The following is a 21,815-nucleotide window of genomic DNA, read 5'->3' as shown; positions in this document are numbered from 1 at the left end:
GTAGCATGAGACGGAGTCTACAACCCACACAAGTGGCTCAGGTAGCGCAGCTCATCCAGGATGGCACATCAATGCGAGCTGTGGCAATAAGGTTTGCTGTGTCTGTCAACGTAGCGTCCAGAGCATGGAGGCGCTACCAGGAGAAAGGCCAGTACATCAGGAGACGTGGAGGAGGCCGTAGGAGGGCAACAACCCAGCAGCAGGACCGCTACCTCCCCCTTTGTGCAAGGAGGAGCAGGGGGAGCATTGACAGAGCCCTGCAAAATGACCTCCAGCAGGCCACAAATGTGCATGCGTCTGCTCAAACGGTCAGAAACAGACTCCGTGAGGGCCCGACATCCACAGGTGGGGGTTGTGCTTACAGCCCAACACCGTGCAGGACGTTTGGCATTTGCCAGAGAACACCAAGATTGGCAAATTCGCCACTGGCACACTGTGCTCTTCACAGATGACAGCAGGTTCACACTGAGCACATGTGACAGACGTGACAGTCTGGAGACGCCGTGGAGAACGTTCTGCTGCCTGCAACATCCTCCAGCATGACCGGTTTGACGGTGGGTCAGTCATGGTGTGGGGAGGGCATTTCTTTGGGGGGCCGCACAGCCCTCCATGTGCTCGCCAGAGGTAGCCTGACTGCCATTAGGTACCGAGATGAGATCCTCAGACCCCTTATGAGACCATATGCTGGTGCGGTTGGCCCTGGGTTCCTCCTAATGCAAGACAATGCTAGACCTCATGTGGCTGGAGTGTGTCAGCAGTTCCTGCAAGAGGAAGGCATTGATGCTATGGACTGGCCCGCCCGTTCCCCAGACCTGAATCCAATTGAGCACATCTGGGACATCATGTCTCGCTCCATCCACCAACGCCATGTTGCACCACAGACTGTCCAGGAGTTAGCAGATGCTTTAGTCCAGGAGGAGATCCCTCGGGAGACCATCCGCCACCTCATCAGGAGCATGCCCAGGCATTGTAGGGAGGTCATACAGGCACGTGGAGGCCACACACACTACTGAGCCTCATTTTGACTTGTTTTAAGGACATTACATCAAAGTTGGATCAGCCCGTAGTGTGGTTTTCCACTTTAATTTTGAGTGTGACTCCAAATCCAGACCTCCATGGGTTGATACATTTGATTTCCATTGATCATTTTTGTGTGATTTTGTTGTCGGCACATTCAACTATGTAAAGAAAAAAGTATTTAATAAGAATATTTCATTCATTCAGATCTAGGATGTGTTATTTTAGTGTGCCCTTTATTTTGTATATATACACATACACAACAGAAAGATGAATTTCTTCCCTTTCTAACAAAATCAAGCCAAAGACGTTACACAATCCATCTCTGCCACCTGCAGGAGTAATGGGGCTGATTCTAAAAAGTGCTTGGGGGGAGGGGGGTGGAGCGAGCTTTGGCTTAGAGCAGGTGGAGAGAACTGTCCAGTGGCGAAACTGCATTTTCTACCCGATTTATCAATTACATTAAAACACCATAGAGTTTATAGAATGTTTCACAACAGACCTTTTTATGAATTAGTGTCTGAAATTAACAAAACAGTGCCATGTTTGTATATAATGGTGCCATCAGAGTTCTCTACAACTCAGCGGTTCTCAAAGTGGGGTCCGCAACCAGATCCAAAAATTAAAATATTTTTTATATTACTGACAACAACAGATTGAACACATTTTGGCCAAGGGCTCTGTGGAATAAGTTGTGTGTAATACCATACAATTTGATATTATTAATCTACAATTTGGGCCTGGGAGGCTCACAGGGATATTTGTATCCGCAATGCTCCACCAATTATAGATTTTTCAACTCAATACTTCTTGTATTCCCCCAAAATGTTTTGACGTCATCAGTGTGCATCGTGGGATTTTGTGTGTAGATATTGTCTACTAATTGGTTGGTGACGTCATTGGAAACATATTTTTGAATACAAAACAAAGAAACGTGCCACATATGTTGATGTTGGGGTGGTGCTGGAGAATTTTCCTTTATGCTTTAAAACTCCTCATGGAAAAATGTTTAGAATTGCAGGATAGTAGCTTTAAAGCTGCAACAACACAACTTCTCTCTGACCACGTAACAAAATATGTTGAATTACAGGAAAATAGGGTTGTCACCAGTATTGCGATACAACAATACCTTTTCATTTTCATGGCAAAAAGGAAAACACAAAGCAGACTAAACTCTTATGTCCTATAAAAAACCTGCTGTATGTAAAATATTATGTGCTATAGCTGGTATCGTGACAACACTACAGGAAATTATCTTGAAAACTTTTCTCTCCTTTTCCTTTAAAATGTTCCTTACCAGGAAGACTTATTTATACCAGAGACTTGGTTCGTCCGGCCATGCACTGCCAAAGTCATTGTAAAAATCTTTGTATGCCATTTTTAGCTCACTCGAGTTGTGTTCTGATTTTGGGGGTCCCGGATTAATTTGTTGTCACAAAAGGGGTCCCCGGCCCCCAAAAGTTTGAGAACCCCTTACACAAGGAACAGAAGCTGTCACTGCTTTTGAGAATCATCACTGCTCAAAGTGATTGATTGTCTTTGTGGTCCATAAATTCACAATTTGATAACATGCACACCATTTATTGATAATGTCTTGTCAAATAATAAATACATAGGTAAACGCTGTATGATACACCGTTAATGATGTGCGAACGTCGCAACCCGGGACAAAATAAAGTTCGCGTCAGAAGGGGTTCCTTTTTCAGCTTATCTCAAATATTATTTGGCCTTGACCATGTCAATCTAAGCTTGACAAGAACAGTATACAATTCCCCGGATGTTGGAGTAGACAATAACCCGGATGTTGATGCTAACATATTGGCCACATTCATCTTCCCGGGCCAATGATTTCTATACATCATTGGCGTTGCTGACGCCTGTCAGATCTTACAACGCCTGCATATGTATTTTACATATCAGCTAACCACGTCATATGTTATATCAATCTGTCAGTCGATTACATAGTTGATAACAAATGCAGTGCATTGTCAATGCAGGCCAACATCTGACCAGGGGAATTCCACACATTCCGCGTGCAAGACAACTCGGAAAGTAACATTTCACACTTGGAAAAACGTTGTTAGAATCTACCAATAGGAAACTCTAAACTAACCGAATTGTCTTGAAAACAACAATAACAATCTGCCAGTCGGTAACCATTAGCTGTAGGGCCATTCATTTAATTGCAACCCCGTTTGAACGCCAGGTTAAGCTAACGCCATATTCACGAAGTACGATAAACAGTGGTACCATACGATAAACGTTTATTGAGGGGCCAACTGCTACGGTCACGTCAATATCGCATAAACAAAACACGCAAGTCATTGCAGCGGCTAGTAGGACGACAGTAAAAGGTTCGCTGCATGTTGGTTACGCACCCGTTAGCAAGCTAGCTAGTAATGCCCTGGCATATAAACAAATCATCACATCTTTGATGTAGTTTATTTTAAACCCAAATGTAAAATGGGCTGCAAGACCGTCTGTCGCTAACATTATTACAGAAGGGTAGTTTTCTCACAGTTCAGAAATGGCAAATGTTTTTTTAAGTATACATTCTGACCTTGTTTTCTTACCTTCTCAGTGGCGTTGCTGTAAAGGCGTATGTTTGTCCAGCCAATAATATTTCATAACCTTAGTAATCGACCAATCACAAGCTAGCACCGCTGGTTAAACTCCGCCCTATTCCACAGGACGTAAAAAGGAAGCAAAGATATTTGTTTAGTGATGAGAAGTATTACTTCTGCTCTATAGAAGTATTCGTCGAAAGTGTAAAGTATGTACTATCGTTATGTCGCCAGAAGATGATACTGTTCCTTCGCAATTTTTCTCCCATTTGGATTGAAACGTTTGAAATGCTTATTTTTACCAGTGTGATTGCTTATTTGCGAAGGAGAGTTTGAATATTGTCTGAATGTTATTAATCTAATCAGCTCTCGATCTTCAACACACACAACTCAAGTTTATAGATTTTCAATAAATACATTTTTCACAATTTTTATTAAGAGTTGATTGATTAAACAGTCATAGTATTCATAGGTTTTAAGAGTAGTACTGTACAGTAGATTTGGGTTTCTGATGTCCTTCATTTGTTCATATATGGCATTTTTGCAGTAAATGTTTACCAGGGATACAAAATGTACTAAACACATAAACATCAGTTATCCTTATGCAGGGCAGGGGTTTTTCATCACCATGTGACCTGACCAGGAACAATTGCAGGCCCTAGTTTTAGAGTGTTACATGATGTTACTTAGGGAGGTCTCATGGTTAAGGAAAACTCCTGACCATTAAAGCTTTCAGCAGGACAGACCTTTATCAAAAGTGGCAATGCAGACAAGTGTTTGGTAATGCCCAGGCAAGATACGACAGGGTTCTCCAACTCTGGTCCTGGAGAGCTACTGGAGTGTGTAGACTTTTGATCCAGACCAGCACTAACACACCTTCAATCTGCATTCGTACTAGGCTGGAATAAAAGCCATACCCAGTAGCTCTCCCAACCGGAGTAGAGGAACCCTGAGTTACAGAGTGTTGTACTGTTACACCTTATTTGAACTTTGAAAAACAGTAAGGCAGTGACTTTCCATTGTAAAATATTACGGCATTCATCGGATGTTTCTTTGTCATACACAGAGATTCAAGAAAATGTACAACCTAAAATGAAAGGGAAACATTTAGAAAAATAAAAACAATGCTCATGGACATTAAAAACATTAAAACAAAGAGGAAGCCAAACTATGGTATCATCAGTGTGTGAAAGGTCTAAAATCAGTTTAGTGGCAGACAGCATCCATCTACAATGACACAAAGTTGGCAACAAAGCAGTAGATCCTTTAACTGGTGAGAAGTTGAAGATGCTAAAACTCAAAGGAGCATTGGTCGATGGTATGGAGCAGTGTTACCCCCTCAAAGGGAAGGTAGTGAGTGACCTTTTAGGCCTCAGTTGACCTTTCACCCCTGACCCCAGAGAGGGGTCACTCACTCCAGCTTAAGGAGCTCAACATCGAAGATGAGGGTGGCGTTGGGGGGAATGACACCGGGGTGACCTGTGGCTCCATAGGCCATATCCGGCGTGCAGGTGATCTTCGCCCGCTGGCCCACGCTCATCTGGGGGAGACAGAGGGAGGAAGAAAACAGGTAGAGGAATTGTCAACACTCGCTTATCATGTGTTGCAATATTAACATAAAATATCATGAGTACAGAGATGGAGTGGCACTATCTGCTGTAAGACAATGCCATCTCACCTGTGCGATTCCTTCCTCCCAGCCCTTGATGACTTCCTGTCGCCCGATCTTGAACTTGAAGGGCTTGTTTCTGTCTCGAGAAGAGTCAAACTTCTTGCCATTCTGCAGCATACCTGGCAGAGGAATCACACAAACACTTGACTCGATGATCTTCCTAGGTTAAGGTAGGTGTTTGAAAGTTCTTGTTTATTCATGCATCCTGCTTTATATGAGAACAACTGTGTACACGCGAGTGTGCTTGTGGAATCATTTGAACACAAAACAAGGCCTACACAAGTATATTTTCCACACAGATCAATTCCATTCCAGTCATTCAAACATTTCCCCTCAAAACAAACTAAAACAAAACAAGCAGAGCGCTGTTTTGCATGAGGTCAGGAAATCTTTCACCTCTGCTGCAAGAAATACAGTCTTGAATGCCTCGGAATCATAGCATTCCAAATTCCAACATCAAAGGCTTCGGGAAAAGCGGATTCTGATAACAGGGCTGGCACAACAACAGGAGTAATTCCACTGGGCTTCCTTATCCAGGTCCTGGGCTCCTTTTAATGATCCAAATGAACAAAGGGAATGTGAAATATGAGGCAGTGGCCTAATTCTTCCTCTGGATTATCTCTGGCGGTTAACTAGGCCATGTCTAGCCTGCATTTGGACCACAGGGGAAACAGACAGAGAGACAGGCAGGGAGAAACAGTAGTGGCACAACAATTCATGTGCACTTGAAAATCTGTCCATTCAAGCATGCTAAGAAAGTTAGGTCCAGACAAACTGAGACAGAGACACTGTGTGCGTGAAGAACAACCATTTTACCTTTCACAGGCCGGGGTAGAATACTGACGCGAGTATTACTGAGACAAAATCCTAATGACAATAATCCAGGGCAATGTGGCTGAAGCCATGATTTGCAGAAATCATTAGAAACACAGTCATGATAAATGTAGGATTTTTCCTAGCCCTCCAGTAAATTGATGAAATGTTGATGTCAACATTAAGCAGACATACAAGACTATAATAACCCCTGCAGAAAGGTAGACTAGACTGTTCCAGAAGCAGCCATGGTTGGACCGATCCAATCTCACCTGTCCCACGGTATTAAATGTCACAGCAAACATGAACCCTGTTGCTCCACGCAGCAAATCTCGCTGAATGAATAAAAAAAAAAAAACTGCAACAAAACCCATGACAGTTCAGCATGTCAATCTGAAGAACTTGTCTCGTAAAATTATCGCTAATGTGCGTCTACCATCGTTTCCAAGTTTTAGTCAAATAACATGATTAATTTCTGCCACCATCACATTAGACAGACATAACAGCAGCGTAAATAGTTGGCAATAAAACTACCAGTCAGTCAGGAGACGGGTTCACCCAAAGAGATGGGAGTCTTGTACAGTACTGGCTGCTTCTCCTCTTTCACTCCCCCTAAACCTAGTAGGACCGCAAAGCTTCCAAGAATCCCTGCCTGTGGGGTCACTGGGCAGAGGTCCAAGCCGATGGGTCCACAGACCACAATGTGATTACCATCTGTTAATACCGTCTCTCCCCTGGCCAGACTGGTTACAGGCACAGTGAAAGTGCTCTAGAAGATGGAAACATTAGGTCATATATATATATATATTTTGTCTTTTTTTCCTTTAAAAAAAAAAAAACACAGTGAAACAAGGCTAGGATGTTTATTTTATATGCAGGCTGGGAATTGCTAGGGGCCTCACTATATGATTTATCACGATATGATATGTATTGCCATTTGATACTGTGACTTTATTGCCATTTGATGTTCCAGACATATTGCTCACCTTATGTCCGCTGCAGAGGGACAAGAGATTGAAAATGAGTTTTGATCAGTCGTGGAAATAAAACTTTTGGAAACAAATCTGGCTCCCTGTTGAAAAGAAGATGGAGAACACGCTATGAAGGAAAAATACTGGCGTTTTGGTGGAGGTAAAGGAAACTAGAACAAAAATATTATCCTGTAATGTAACTATCTATTTTTTACCATCATTAATGCAATACAGGTCATATTTCCCCCAAGCAGCAATGATATGGCCAGTTACAAAGTAAAGAGGTTCTTAGAATTCACTTATTAAGACTCCTTTGCTGAATAGGTGAAAAGTTGGCTGTGTTTCAAAAACACAACTTAACCTATGTCTACCGGTATATCCAACATTAGTATACTAAATATTAAGAGCACCTTCCTAATATTGAGTTGCACCCCATTCTTGATACACACAGGAAACTGTTGAGCGTGAAAAACACAGCAGCGTTGCAGTTCTTGACACAAACTGGTGCGCCTGGCACATACTACCATACCCCGTTCAAAAGGCACTTCAATATTTTGTCTTGCCCATTCACCCTCTGAATGGCACACATACACAATCCATGTCTCAATTGCCCCAAGGGTATAAAATCCTTATTTAACCTGTCTCCTCCCCTTCATCTACACTGATTGAAGTGGATTTAACAATAAGGGGGATCATAGCTTTCACCTGGTCAGTCTGTCATGGAAAGAGCAAGTGTTCTTAATGTTTGTTTTGTATATTCAGTGTATATAATCAGCTTGGTAAAGTAAAGCCCATCCTATCTGACAAACTCTACATAATATTCCCAGTCTGTTTCCCTTTTAATAAAATAAAGCCTGTAACAAATCTTCCTGCAACAAAATGCAGAGAGCCCACCTCATCTTGGTAGAGTCAGGTTGGGGTCGAATGAAAATAAAACAGGCTTCTTCTTCCCTGTTACTGCAGCACAGTTCCAGACCCTCTTGGATATCAGGCAGGCGATAAGTGACTAGTAGACAGTGTAGAAAGCATGACAAACTGGGCCGGCTAAATCCCGGGTTCTCTGTTTGGGTTGGGGGTTAAAATACCCAGGGAAGACCCATGTGTGCCCAAAACGGCACCCTATTCCCCATATAGTGCTCTATACTTTAGGCAGAGGCACACAGGGTTGCCACATAGGGTTCTGACTAAATGAAGTGCACTATATAGAGAATAGGGCACCATTTCAATGTTGGCCCCCAGACCCTCTTGGGTAGTATGGGGACTCAGAGGGGCTCAGTCTCAGCCTATCCATCCCAGCTAGGCTATTTATACTCTGTTTTCTGTATCTGTGTCTCAGACCACACATCACACAGACAAGCCTCTCGTCCCCTGGGGCCCAGAGATGTAAGGAGATAGCACACGTACGCTATCTGTCTGCAACATGCTTTTATAGACATGTTGGCACATTATGGGGCTGTGAACAAGTAAACTCAGCAAAAAAAGAAACTGTCAACTGCATTTATTTTCAGCAAACTTAACATGTGTAAATATTTGTATGAACATAACAAGATTCAACAACTGAGACATAAACTGAACAAGTTCCACAGACATGTGACTAACAGAAATGGAAGAATGTGTCCCTGAACAAAGGGGGGGTCAAAATCAAAAGTAACAGTCAGTATCTGGTGTGGCCACCAGCTGCATTAAGTACTGCAGTGCATCTCCTATTCATGGACTGCACCAGATTTGCCTGTTCTTGCTGTGAGATGTTACCCCACTCTTCCACCAAGGCACCTGCAAGTTCCCGGACATTTCTGGGGGGAATGGCCCTAGCCCTCACCCTCCGATCCAACAGGTCCCAGACATGCTCAATGGGATTGAGATCCGGGCTCTTTGCTGACCATGGCAGAACACTGGCATTCCTGTCTTGCAGGAAATCACGCACAGAACGGGCAGTATGGCTGGTGGTCTTGTCATGCTGGATGGAGGGTCATGTTAAGATGAGCCTGCAGAAAGGGTACCACGTGAGGGAGGAGGATGTCTTCCCTGTAACGCACAGCGTTGAGATTGCCTGCAATGACAACAAGCTCAGTCCGATGATGCTATGACACACCACCCCAGACCATGACGGACCATCCACCTCCAAATCGATGGTCCTACTTCGTGGGCTCGCTGTGCGTTAGAGCTCATTCCTTCGACGATAAACGCGAATCCAACCATCACCCCTGGTGAGACAAAACCGCGACTCGTCAGTGAAGAGCACTTCTTGCCAGTCCTGCCTGGTCCAGCGACGGTGGGTTTGTGCCAATAGGTGACTTTGTTGCCGGTGATGTCTGGTGAGGACCTGCCTTACAACAGGCCTACAAGCCCTCAGTCCAGCCTATCTCAGCCTATTGCGGACAGTCTGAGCACTGATGGAGGGATTGTACATTTCTGGTGTACCTCGGGCAGTTGTTGTTGCCATCCTGTACCTGTTCCGCAGGTGTGATGTTCGAATGTACCGATCCTGTGCAGGTGTTGTTACACGCGGTCTGCCACTGCGAGGACGATCAGCTGTCCGCCCTGTCTCCCTGTAGCGCTGTCTTAGGCGTCTCATAGTATGGACATCGCAATTTATTGCCCTTTATTGCCCTGGCCACATCTGCAGTCCTCATGCCTCATGCATGTTTACGCAGATGAGCAGGGACCCTGGGCATCTTTCTTCTGGTGTTTTTCAGTCAGTAGAAAGGCCTCTGTGACCTTAATTGCCTACCATCTGTAAGCTGTTAGGGTCTTAACAACCATTCCACAGATGCATGTTCATTAATTGTTTATGGTTCATTGAACAAGCATGGGAAACAGTGTTTAAACCCTTTACAATGAAGATCTGTAAAGTTATTTGGATTTTTACCAATTATCTTTGAAAGACAGTTTGGGGGGGGGACCTGTGGCTCCCATAGGCAATATCCGGCGTGCAGGTGATCGCCGCCCACTGGCCCACTCTCATCTTTATATGTCGACGGAAAAATATATGCTTGTACTTCGTTGTTCATACATCAGTATCCTTGTCACTTAGTGGTGTTACACGTAATGAGACAGCTCCTGACACCTTGTCTCAATAGGCCAAATCATTCAAATAGATGAGAAAGAAGCACTGCTGGGAGTCAGTGTAGCATTCAGCCGTGCTCTTCGCAAGTTGCTATATCTACTTTGATTGAGTTGGCTAATAAACTACAGTACTGTAGTACTGGGTTTAATAGGACCATGCCATCCCGTGCAGTAATGAAAATATAATTCTAATAATTATACACAAGACTTTAAAGTGTTCAGAGGAATAAGTGAAGGCTAGGACTACTAGTCTGTGAGTTATATTTAACCGTACAGCACTATGGTTCTCACTCTGATCAGTATTCTGTTCAATCTCCCTGTCTGGAAGGCAATCCCAACTCCTGCTGGGCTGTGTCAAATCAAACTCCAAAATCAATGAGGGCTGGGCCCTGATGGATAACATGGCCTCTTGCCCATTACTCACCTACTGCCTGCCGGCAGTTGATGTGCAAATGTACAGTATCAGTATGAATATATATAAATATATCTAAAATGCAGGGAGATGAACAGAGTACAAATGCAGTGTAGTACATCTATTTTGTGTACAAAGTTCAGAGATGGCTTGTGCATCATAAAGTGCATAGCCCTTTAGTCTATGGGCCAGATAGCCAGTTGGTGAGGGCCACAGCCCGGGGGAGAAACTTTTCAGGTGGCGGGAGGTTTTGGTCATGAGTGACCTGAACCGACTGCCAGAAGAAGGCTAATTTGCTATTTTTTTTTCTATCCAAATATTATTTATAAAAGAGAAGAATTATATTGTTAAGATTATAGGAGTAGGCCTAAAACATTCTACCTCATCTGACGTTCAACAGTCAGAGTCAGTTGGTGTGGCGGTGCGCTAGGGCTGCACGATATGGGCAGAACATTTTAATTGCAATTTTTTTTTTTATACCAAATATTGCAATTTGACTTGCGATATAGATCAAAACACTTGGGAGAACTTTTGGGAATCTTAGTAATATAATTATTTAGAAGCAAAGCGTAAAGCAGCATGGTTCTTGTTTTGAACTATCTGACTGCATTTGACCTAACAGAACAGCATGCAAACTTATAATACATCTAAAAGTGGGGAGGAGGAACTGTGCTGCGTGAGTATGGGAAGCAGCTGCCAGAGGATTATACACAGAGTGTACAAAACACCTGCTCTTTCCATGACATAGACTGACCAGGTGAATCCAGGTGAAAGATATGATCCCTTATTGATGTCACCTTCCATCAGTGTAGATGAAGGGGAGACCGTTTAAAGAATGATTTTTAAGACTTGAGACAACTGAGACATGGATTTTGTATGTGTGCCATCTAGAGGGCATCAGTTTGAGTGGGTCAAGAACTGCAACGCTGCTGGGTTTTTCATGCTCAACAGTTTCCCGTGAGTATCAAGAATGGTCCACCACCCAAAGGACATCCATCCAACTTGACACAACTGTGTGAAGCATTGTAGTCAACATGGGCCAGCATCCGTGTGGAACGCTTTGACACGTTGTAGAGTCCATGCCCTGACGAATAAATGCTGTTCTGAGGGCAAAAGGTGGTGCAACTCAATATTAAGAAGGTGATTCTAATGTTTTATACATTCAGTGTAGATGAATGCAATGCACCACCAACTCAAAACATCTTCCTGCGGCTATGAGGAGAGAACGAGAGCGACCGAGATAGATAGAGACGGAGATAGACTGAGAGAGATACTGCTGTGCTCAGGCCTGGTCTCCTGCAGTACTCTATATAACGGCCTGCGGTGCCGCTGTGTTGTCTGCGGGGGAGTTGACCCCATTACTGGAGCACGAATGCAAAGTCTGCATTCTGTCTCTCCGTCTTTCTTTTTCAGTCTCTCTCGTGCGCGCAATTCAATTCAGTAGACTTTGACATGGCAAGTTAAATGACTTACATTGTCAAAGTACACATGTAACAACAATGGTGGGGCCAACAGCAATAAGGCATCAATAATAGTAGTAGTAGTGGAAATGGTAGTACCATTAACAGAAACAATATTAATGATAATAATAATAGCAAGATAAATAGTAATAGGCTAGTCAACATGACTGAAAAGCCACATGGCATGGTATGAACATTTTGACATTATATTGCATTTCAGCTCGTGGAAGGAGACCACATACAGTATTTGGCTGCCAAAACTGCACAGTTTGGCTTTTCACCCAGTAAATAAATAAATATATATATATTTCTTAATCTTTCATAGTTTCAAATTCTTTGTACTGAATGATAATTTTGGGAAAGAAAGATTTTCTTAGGTCTGAGTATTTGTCACAGTGTAAACAGCATTTCCAAAACTCAGTCCTGGGGTTCCCAAGGGGTGCACCTTTAGTTTTTTGCCCAAACACTACACAGCTAATTCAAATGATCAAAGCTTGATGAATAGTTGATTATTTGAATCAGCTATGTAGTGCTCGGGCAAAAACCAAAACATGCACCCCTTTGGGGTCCCGAGGACCAAGTCTGGGAATCCCTGGTGTAATAGGGATCGCAGCTCTGTCTCTACCTCTCCTCGGGGGCAGAGTGTACATAGCCTGTCCTCTCTGGGCAGCCAGGCTTGCCTGTGATGACCGGTTTCTATAGCCAAAATGCTCACAGAGTCTGTACCTAGTTAGTTTTTTCCTCTGTTTTCTATCAGTCACAGCGGTCAGATAGTCTGCCACCATGTACTGTCTGTTTATAGCCAAATAGCATTGATTTTTATTTTTTTGTGGTGTCTTTCCAATAAGTGATTTAAAAAAAATCTTTGCTTTGTGATGATTTGGTTGGGCCAGACTTTCTGAGTTCTGTCCTGAGGCTCTATGGGGTTAGTTTGGGTTAGTGGACTGAGCCTCAGAACCAGATGGCTGAGGGGACTCTTCTCTTGTTTCACCTCTTGACATTGTGGGGCTGTGTGATAAAATGTTTCAGGGTCGCTTGTTTTGAGATGGTTGTACAATTTGATGGCTCTTTTTTTTCTTCCAATTCGAATAAGGGGGGGGGGGGGGTATTGGTCCAATTCTATTCTACATGCATTATTTGTTTTGAGTTTTTCTTTGCTTGCAATAAAAAAAATTGCATTGGATGTTTGTCCCCATTTGGTAAATTCATTATTAGAGAGTGGACCCCATACTTCACTGCCATATAGAGGAATTGGTTCTATAACCGAATGGAACATTTTGAGACAGATTCTAATTTAAATGTTCATTTAATTCTTCTTGCTTTGTCTCTATGCTTGTTCACAGCCATACGAAACTACCTGTGTTGCTGATATTTAGTCCTAGATACATGTAGTTGTTGGTGTGTTGTAATACTACTGTCACGCCCTGGTCTAAGTATTTTGTGTTTTTCTTCATGTATTGGGTCAGGCCAGGGTGTGGCATGGAGTTTTTGTATTGTGGTGTGTTTTGTCTGGGGGTTTTGGTGTGTATGTTAGTGGGATTGTAGCTTAGTAGGGTGTTCTAGGAAAGTCTATGGCTGTCTGGAGTGGTTCTCAATCAGAGGCAGGTGTTTTTTTTATTTTTTATTTATTTCACCTTTATTTAACCAGGTAGGCTAGTTGAGAACAAGTTCTCATTTGCAACTGCGACCTGGCCAAGATAAAGCATAGCAGTGTGAACAGACAACACAGAGTTACACATGGAGTAAACAATTAACAAGTCAATAACACAGTAGAAAAAAAAAATGGGCAGTCTATATACAATGTGTGCAAAAGGCATGAGGAGGTAGGCGAATAATACAATTTTGCAGATTAACACTGGGGTGATAAATGATCAGATGGTCATGTACAGGTAGAGATATTGGTGTGCAAAAGAGCAGAAAAGTAAATAAATAAATAAATAAAAACAGTATAAAAACAGTATGGGAATGAGGTAGGTGAAAATGGGTGGGCTATTTACCAATAGACTATGTACAGCTGCAGCGATCGGTTAGCTGCTCGGATAGCTGATGTTTGAAGTTGGTGAGGGAGATAAAAGTCTCCAACTTCAGCAATTTTTGCAGTTCGTTCCAGTCACAGGCAGCAGAGTACTGGAACGAAAGGCGGCCGAATGAGGTGTTGGCTTTAGGGATGATCAGTGAGATACACCTGCTGGAGCGTGTGCTACGGATGGGTGTTGCCATCGTGACCAGTGAACTGAGATAAGGCGGAGCTTTACCTAGCATGGACTTGTAAGATGACCTGGAGCCAGTGGGTCTGGCGACGAATATGTAGCGAGGGCCAGCCGACTAGAGCATACAAGTCGCAGTGGTGGGTGGTATAAGGTGCTTTGGTGACAAAACGGATGGCACTATGATAGACTGCATCCAGTTTGCTGAGTAGAGTGTTGGAAGCCATTTTGTAGATGACATCGCCGAAATCGAGGATCGGTAGGATAGTCAGTTTTACTAGGGTAAGCTTGGCGGCGTGAGTGAAGGAGGCTTTGTTGCGGAATAGAAAGCCGACTCTTGATTTGATTTTCGATTGGAGATGTTTGATGTGAGTCTGGAAGGAGAGTTTGCAGTCTAGCCAGACACCTAGGTACTTATAGATGTCCACATATTCAAGGTCGGAACCATCCAGGGTGGTGATGCTAGTCGGGCATGCGGGTGCAGGCAGCGATCGGTTGAAAAGCATGCATTTGGTTTTACTCGCGTTTAAGAGCAGTTGGAGGCCACGGAAGGAGTGCTGTATGGCATTGAAGCTCGTTTGGAGGTTAGATAGCACAGTGTCCAATGACGGGCCGAAAGTATATAGAATGGTGTCGTCTGCGTAGAGGTGGATCAGGGAATCGCCCGCAGCAAGAGCAACATCATTGATATATACAGAGAAAAGAGTCGGCCCGAGAATTGAACCCTGTGGCACCCCCATAGAGACTGCCAGAGGACCGGACAGCATGCCCTCCGATTTGACACACTGAACTCTGTCTGCAAAGTAATTGGTGAACCAGGCAAGGCAGTCATCCGAGAAACCGAGGCTATTGAGTCTGCCGATAAGAATATGGTGATTGACAGAGTCGAAAGCCTTGGCGAGGTCGATGAAGACGGCTGCACAGTACTGTCTTTTATCGATGGCGGTTATGATATCGTTTAGTACCTTGAGCGTGGCTGAGGTGCACCCGTGACCGGCTCGGAAACCAGATTGCACAGCGGAGAAGGTACGGTGGGATTCGAGATGGTCAGTGACCTGTTTGTTGACTTGGCTTTCAAGACCTTAGATAGGCAGGGCAGGATGGATATAGGTCTATAGCAGTTTGGGTCCAGGGTGTCTCCGCCTTTGAAGAGGGGGATGACTGCGGCAGCTTTCCAATCCTTGGGGATCTCAGACGATATGAAAGAGAGGTTGAACAGGCTGGTAATAGGGGTTGCGACAATGGCGGCAGATAGTTTCAGAAATAGAGGGTCCAGATTGTCAAGCCCAGCTGATTTGTACGGGTCTAGGTTTTGCAGCTCTTTCAGAACATCTGCTATCTGGATTTGGGTAAAGGAGAACCTGGAGAGGCTTGGGCGAGGAGCTGCGGGGGGCGGAGCTGTTGGCCGAGGTTGGAGTAGCCAGGCGGAAGGCATGGCCAGCCGTTGAGAAGTGCTTATTGAAGCTTTCGATAATCGTGGATTTATCGGTGGAGACCGTGTTACCTAGCCTCAGTGCAGTGGGCAGCTGGGAGGAGGTGCTCTTGTTCTCCATGGACTTCACAGTGTCCCAGAACTTTTTGGAGTTGGAGCTACAGGATGCAAACTTCTGCCTGAAGAAGCTGGCCTTAGCTTTCCTGACTGACTGCGTGTATTGGTTCCTGACTTCCTGAACAGTTGCATATCACGGGGGCTATTCGATGCTATTGCAGTCCGCCACAGGATGTTTTTGTGCTGGTCGAGGGCAGTCAGGTCTGGAGTGAACCAAGGGCTGTATCTGTTCTTGGTTCTGCATTTTTTGAACGGAGCATGCTTATCTAAAATGGTGAGGAAGTTACTTTTAAAGAATGACCAGGCATCCTCAACTGACGGGATGAGGTCAATGTCCTTCCAGGATACCCGGGCCAGGTCGATTAGAAAGGCCTGCTCACAGAAGTGTTTTAGGGAGCGTTTGACAGTGATGAGGGGTGGTCGTTTGACTGCGGCTCCGTGGCGGATACAGGCAATGAGGCAGTGATCGCTGAGATCCTGGTTGAAGACAGCGGAGGTGTATTTGGAGGGCCAGTTGGTCAGGATGACGTCTATGAGGGTGCCCTTGTTTACAGAGTTAGGGTTGTACCTGGTGGGTTCCTTGATGATTTGAGTGAGATTGAGGGCATCTAGCTTACATTGTAGGACTGCCGGGGTGTTAAGCATATCCCAGTTTAGGTCACCTAACAGAACAAACTCTGAAGCTAGATGGGGGCGATCAATTCACAAATGGTGTCCAGGGCACAGCTGGGAGCTGAGGGTGGCCGGTAGCAGGCGGCAACAGTGAGAGACTTATTTCTGGAGAGGGTAATTTTCAAAATTAGTAGTTCGAACTGTTTGGGTATGGACCTGGAAAGTATGACATTACTTTGCAGGCTATCTCTGCAGTAGACTGCAACTCCGCCCCCCTTTGGTAGTTCTATCTTGACGGAAGATGTTATAGTTGGGTATGGAAATCTCTGAATTTTTGGTGGCCTTCCTGAGCCAGGATTCAGACACGGCAAGGACATCAGGGTTAGCAGAGTGTGCTAAAGCAGTGAGTAAAACAAACTTAGGGAGGAGGCTTCTGATGTTGACATGCATAAAACCAAGGCTTTTTCGATCACAGAAGTCAACAAATGAGGGTACCTGGGGACATGCAGGGCCTGGGTTTACCTCCACATCACCCGCGGAACAGAGAAGGAGTAGTATGAGGGTGCGGCTAAAGGCTATCAAAACTGGTCGCCTAGAGCGTTGGGGGCAGAGGATAAGAGGAGCAGGTTTCTGGGCATGGTAGAATATATTCAGGGCATAATGCGCAGACAGGGGTATGGTGGGGTGCGGGTACAGCGGAGGTAAGCCCAGGCACTGGGTGATGATGAGACAGGTTGTATCTCTGGACATGCTGGTTGTAATGGGTGAGGTCACCGCATGTGTGGGAGGTGGGACAAAGGAGGTAACAGGGGTATGCAGAGTGGGTCTAGGGGCTCCATTGTGAACTAAAACAATTATAACTAACCTGAACAACAGTATACAAGGCATATTGACATATGAGAGAGACATACAGCGAGGCATACAGTAATCACAGGTGTTGAATTTGGAAAGCTAGCTAAAAACAGTAGGCGAGGCTAATCCGCTAGCACAACAAACAGCAGGTAAATTGGCGTTGACTAGGCAACGGGGCCGACAGGTAAGACAAACAAGCAGAAAGGAGTACCGTGATTAATGGACAGTCCAGCGTGCGTCAGCTATGTAGCCAAGAGATCAGTGTCCAGGGGGCAGCGGTGGATGGGCAGGGGGGCTGGGCTGGCGAGTGTTATCCAGGTTTTTTTTTAAACTAACAATGACTAACTAGCTTCTAGCTAGTTAGCTGGTTAGCGTCTGGAGGTTCTTGAGTGTGTCATAAAAATAAAAATAAGAGTAAAAGTAACAGCGATTCCGTATCACATTGGGTGAGGCAGGTTTCCGGAAGGTATAAACAATTAAAAATCAAAAAGAGAGAAAGTAAATGGGGTCAGAGAGTGATTGGGACGCGGTGGTTCAGACGGTTGGCAGGCCTGTGCTAACAAGCTAACAGTTCGTAGGCCCGAGCTAGACAAGGTAGCAGTTAGCGGACCGGAGCTTGACAAGCTAGCCGTTAGCAGGCCAAATTAGCAAGCAGGGAGATAGCGAGGGCTAGAGAGTTAACCTTTGGGGGACGTCGCGATGGGGTGAGTCTGTTTATTCCTCTTCATGCGGTGAGCTGGAGATACAGCGATGAAAGCTCGCGGGCCTTGGCTAGCAGATGGATCTTTGGCGATGTCGCAGCGGAAAAGCCTGTTGAAACCCCCTCGGACGATTATGTCGGCGGACCAGTCGTGATGGATCGGCGGGGCTCCGTGTCGGCAGTAGAGGGTCAGTAGAGGGTCCAGGCCAATTGGCAAATTAGGTATTTTTGGACCTCTTCGGCAAGTCGGGAGATGGGCTTAGCTCGAGGCTAGCTCCAGGCTAACTGGTGCTTGCTCTGGGACAGAGACGTTAGCCAGGAGTAGCCACTCGGATTGCAGCTAGCTATTTACGATGATCCGGTATAAAGGTTCAGAGCTTGCGGTAGGAATCCGGAGATGTGGTAGAGAAAAAGCAGTCTGATATGCTTTGGGTAGATGTCGCGCTGGTGTCCTAGTTAGCGTTGAAGACCGCTAGCAGTGGGTAGCTAGTTAGCGGCTAGCTTCTGATGAGGGTTCCGATTCTAAAGTATAGAAAAAGCAGATCCGTGCCACATTGGGTGATGCGGGTTGCAGGAGAGTATATTCCGCCTGTAGTTGGAAAGTGAGATTAAAATATGTACGAAATATATACAGAAAAAAAAACGAGGAAAAACTATATTTACACTATACAGGACGGGACAAGACAAAACACACGTCCGACTGCTACGCCATCTTGGAAAGCCTACAGTTTATCGTTGTCTCTGATTGGGAACCATATTTAGGCAGCCATATTCTTTGGTTGTATTGTGGGTGATTGTCCTGAGGTCCTTGTTAGATGTCACATGTATAGCCTGTTTTCGGTTTTCGTTTCGTTTATTGTTTTGTAGTGTTCGTGTTTAGTAGTGTTTTACGTTTGTTAAATAAACATGAATCGCAATCGACACGCTGCAGTTTGGTCCGACTCTCCTTCACCATATGAAAACCGTGACAACTACGGTGTCAAAAATATAATTTATATTTGTGATTCTGATTTCCAGACCTCTTTTATATTCTGTTTTTTTTTTTGGGGGGGGCAATTCTGACAGAACCTGTGCAGATAATCTAGGTGCTGCTGTTAACTCTTCCTTAGTAAGAGACAGCAGCACCAGGTCATCTGCATGCAGCAGCCACTTGATTTCAGTGTTGTGTAGGGTGAGACCAGGTGCTGCAGATTCTTCTAATGTTTTTGCCAATTCATCAATGTAGATCCACATCCCTGATGAGAATAAGTATGTTTGCTTGTTGCCAATTTGAACCGCACATTTGTTTTTTTTGTGTATATTGATTTAATAACGTCATATGTTTTCCCTCCAATGCCACTTTTATTTACTTTACAAACGTAGACATTTGTGCCAAATTGAATCAAATGCTTTTTTGAAGTCTACAAAACATCAGTAGATTACACCTTTGCTTTGGTTGACTTGTTTGTCAATTAGAGTTGAGGGTATAAATGTGCTCTGTTATGCAGTAATTCTGTAAAAATCCAATCTGGCTTCTGCTCAGGACGTTGTGTTCGTCAAGGAAATGAAGTGGTCTGCTATTTATGATACTGCAGAGAATTATCCCCAAGTTTCTGTTAATGCAAATTCCTCTAATGTGGGTCAAATTTATGGTACATTGTTATAGATTGGTGTGATCAATCCTTGGTTCCAAATATCGGGGGAAAATACCTGCAGTGAGGATAATGTTGGTCTGTATAATTGATCATCCTTTTTGAGTACATTGTTTTTTCAATAATTCTTGTTCTGTTCGGTCTTTGACCACTGATTCAAGGATTTATAATGTATTGTACAGTGGGGCAAAAAAGTATTTAGTCAGCCACCAATTGTGCAAGTTCTCCCACTTAAAAAGATGAGAGAGGCCTGTATTTCCATCATAGGTACACTTCAACTATGACAGACAAAATGAGAAAACAAAATCCAGAAAATCACATTGTAGGATTTTTAATACATTTATTTGCAAATTATGGAATCAGGGAGGTGCGGGGGGCTGCCCTTAATCAACATCCACGTCTTTGGGGTTTCTGGCCCAAAACAACAATGCATGGCCATCATATCTCTAATGTTTAGGCCTGTCATAGGAAATGTAGCTGGCTACATTCTTTCTAACGTTTTGCTTAAAAGGTAATCTTGTATTTTACCTGCGAGGAATAGACTAGCTACACCGAGAAAAGTAAAGGAGAAAAGTAGCTACACATCCGTCAGAGTGCTATCTGCTGATAGAATGCCCGTTCCTGAATTATCATCCGAGTTTAGAAGTGCAATTGAAGCACAAAATTTGTCTGATGCCGAACTGAAAAAAAATACGAAGCATTTTAGAACTGCAGTCACAAAACGCAGCAAGATATATATTTTTTCCCGAGTGAAAAATTAAGAATTCAGAGTAAAAAAGACCCCCAAGTTTAACTTGCTATCTAAGTAAGTGGCTGAATTAATAAGGTAACAGGGCATCATATTGTGTTAGCTTTCTAGGTATTCCTTAAAGAGGTGGGGTTTCAGGTGTCTCCGGAAGGTGGTGATTGACTCCGCTGTCCTGGCGTCGTGAGGGAGTTTGTTCCACCATTGGGGGGCCAGAGCAGCGAACAGTTTTGACTGGGCTGCGCGGGAACTGTACTTCCTCAGTGGTAGGGAGGCGAGCAGGCCAGAGGTGGATGAACGCAGTGCCCTTGTTTGGGTGTAGGGCCTGATCAGAGCCTGGAGGTACTGAGGTGCCGTTCCCCTCACAGCTCCGTAGGCAAGCACCATGGTCTTGTAGCGGATGCGAGCTTCAACTGGAAGCCAGTGGAGAGAGCGGAGCCAACGTCTACCGAATAGAACTTCCGCACTCAACAACCCGGTCGCATTCCGCTTCGCTCCACAGGTAGTATCACATTTTCATTTCATTTCATTACAGTACAACGGCTTGATTTGTTTGATCGTAGCTAGCTACATAGCTAGCTACATAGCCGTCTTTGTATCAAAGATAATTGTGTAGTCTAGAGCGATTTCCTAGGTTAGCTAGCCAGCTATTGTCATTCTTTTAACGCAACGTAACGTAATCAACACTGCTAGCTAGCCAGCTAGCCCCGAATAGCAGCACAGTAGAAACTATTACACTCAACGGAACGACTTGATTAGTGTAGTGTCAACAACGCAGCCAATGCCAGCTAGCCTACAAAGTCAACAACGCAGCCACTGCCAGCTAGCCTACTTCAGCAGTACTGTATCATTTTAATCATTTTAGTCAATAAGATTCTTGCTACGTAAGCTTAACTTTCTGAACATTCGAGACGTGTAGTCCACTTGTCATTCCAATCTCCTTTGCATTAGCGTAGCCTCTTCTGTAGCCTGTCAACTATGTGTCTGTCTATCCCTGTTCTCTCCTCTCTGCACAGACCATACAAACGCTCCACACCGCGTGGGCCTACTTCCAGTGGAACAGTAGTGTATCATTTTAATAATTTTCCTAGTCAATAAAGAGGTTCGCCACCCTAATCTGGTGGTCCCAGCGCGCACGACCCACGTGGAGTTCCAGGTCTCCCGGTAGCCTCTGGAACTGCCGATCTGCGGCCAACAAGGCAGAGTTCATCTCAGCCTATGCCTCCCTCCAGTCCCTCGACTTCTTGGCACTGACGGAAACATGGATCACCACAGATAACACTGCTACTCCTACTGCTCTCTCTTCGTCCGCCCACGTGTTCTCGCACACCCCGAGAGCTTCTGGTCAGCGGGGTGGTGGCACCGGGATCCTCATCTCTCCCAAGTGGTCATTCTCTCTTTCTCCCCTTACCCATCTGTCTATCGCCTCCTTTGAATTCCATGCTGTCACAGTTACCAGCCCTTTCAAGCTTAACATCCTTAATCATTTATCGCCCTCCAGGTTCCCTCGGAGAGTTCATCAATGAGCTTGATGCCTTGATAAG

The 21,815-nt window shown here is 44.5% G+C and overlaps 2 protein-coding genes across 4 annotated transcripts in view; both read right to left on the bottom strand.

The window, feature by feature from the left end:
• The window catches only part of mmut (methylmalonyl CoA mutase), a 45,336-nt gene extending 41,677 nt beyond the window's left edge, over positions 1 to 3,659 (bottom strand). The window contains exon 1 of one of the 3 annotated variants that reach the window (XM_065008907.1): positions 3,591 to 3,659. The gene's annotated coding sequence lies outside the window, so the exon portion shown is untranslated. Of the gene's footprint in view, positions 1 to 3,577 lie in introns of all 3 variants that reach the window. The other 2 variants (XM_065008908.1, XM_029631863.2) reach the window with 2 other exon arrangements.
• Positions 3,660 to 3,995: 336 nt separating this feature from the next.
• fkbp1b (FKBP prolyl isomerase 1B) overlaps positions 3,996 to 21,815 on the bottom strand; it is a 22,935-nt gene continuing 5,115 nt past the window's right edge. The window contains exons 3-4 of the mRNA XM_029631866.2: positions 5,260 to 5,372; positions 3,996 to 5,121 (exon numbers count right to left, since the gene is read on the bottom strand). Coding sequence (XP_029487726.1) covers positions 4,993 to 5,121; positions 5,260 to 5,372 — 242 coding nt within the window. The 3' untranslated portion in view covers positions 3,996 to 4,992. The remainder of the gene's footprint in view (positions 5,122 to 5,259; positions 5,373 to 21,815) is intronic.

The sequence above is a fragment of the Oncorhynchus nerka genome, linkage group LG24 (assembly GCF_034236695.1).
Source record: "Oncorhynchus nerka isolate Pitt River linkage group LG24, Oner_Uvic_2.0, whole genome shotgun sequence".
Lineage (NCBI taxonomy): Eukaryota > Metazoa > Chordata > Actinopteri > Salmoniformes > Salmonidae > Oncorhynchus > Oncorhynchus nerka.
Note: the sequence above shows the minus strand (reverse complement) of the source record. Positions and strands in the feature narration are given on the sequence as shown.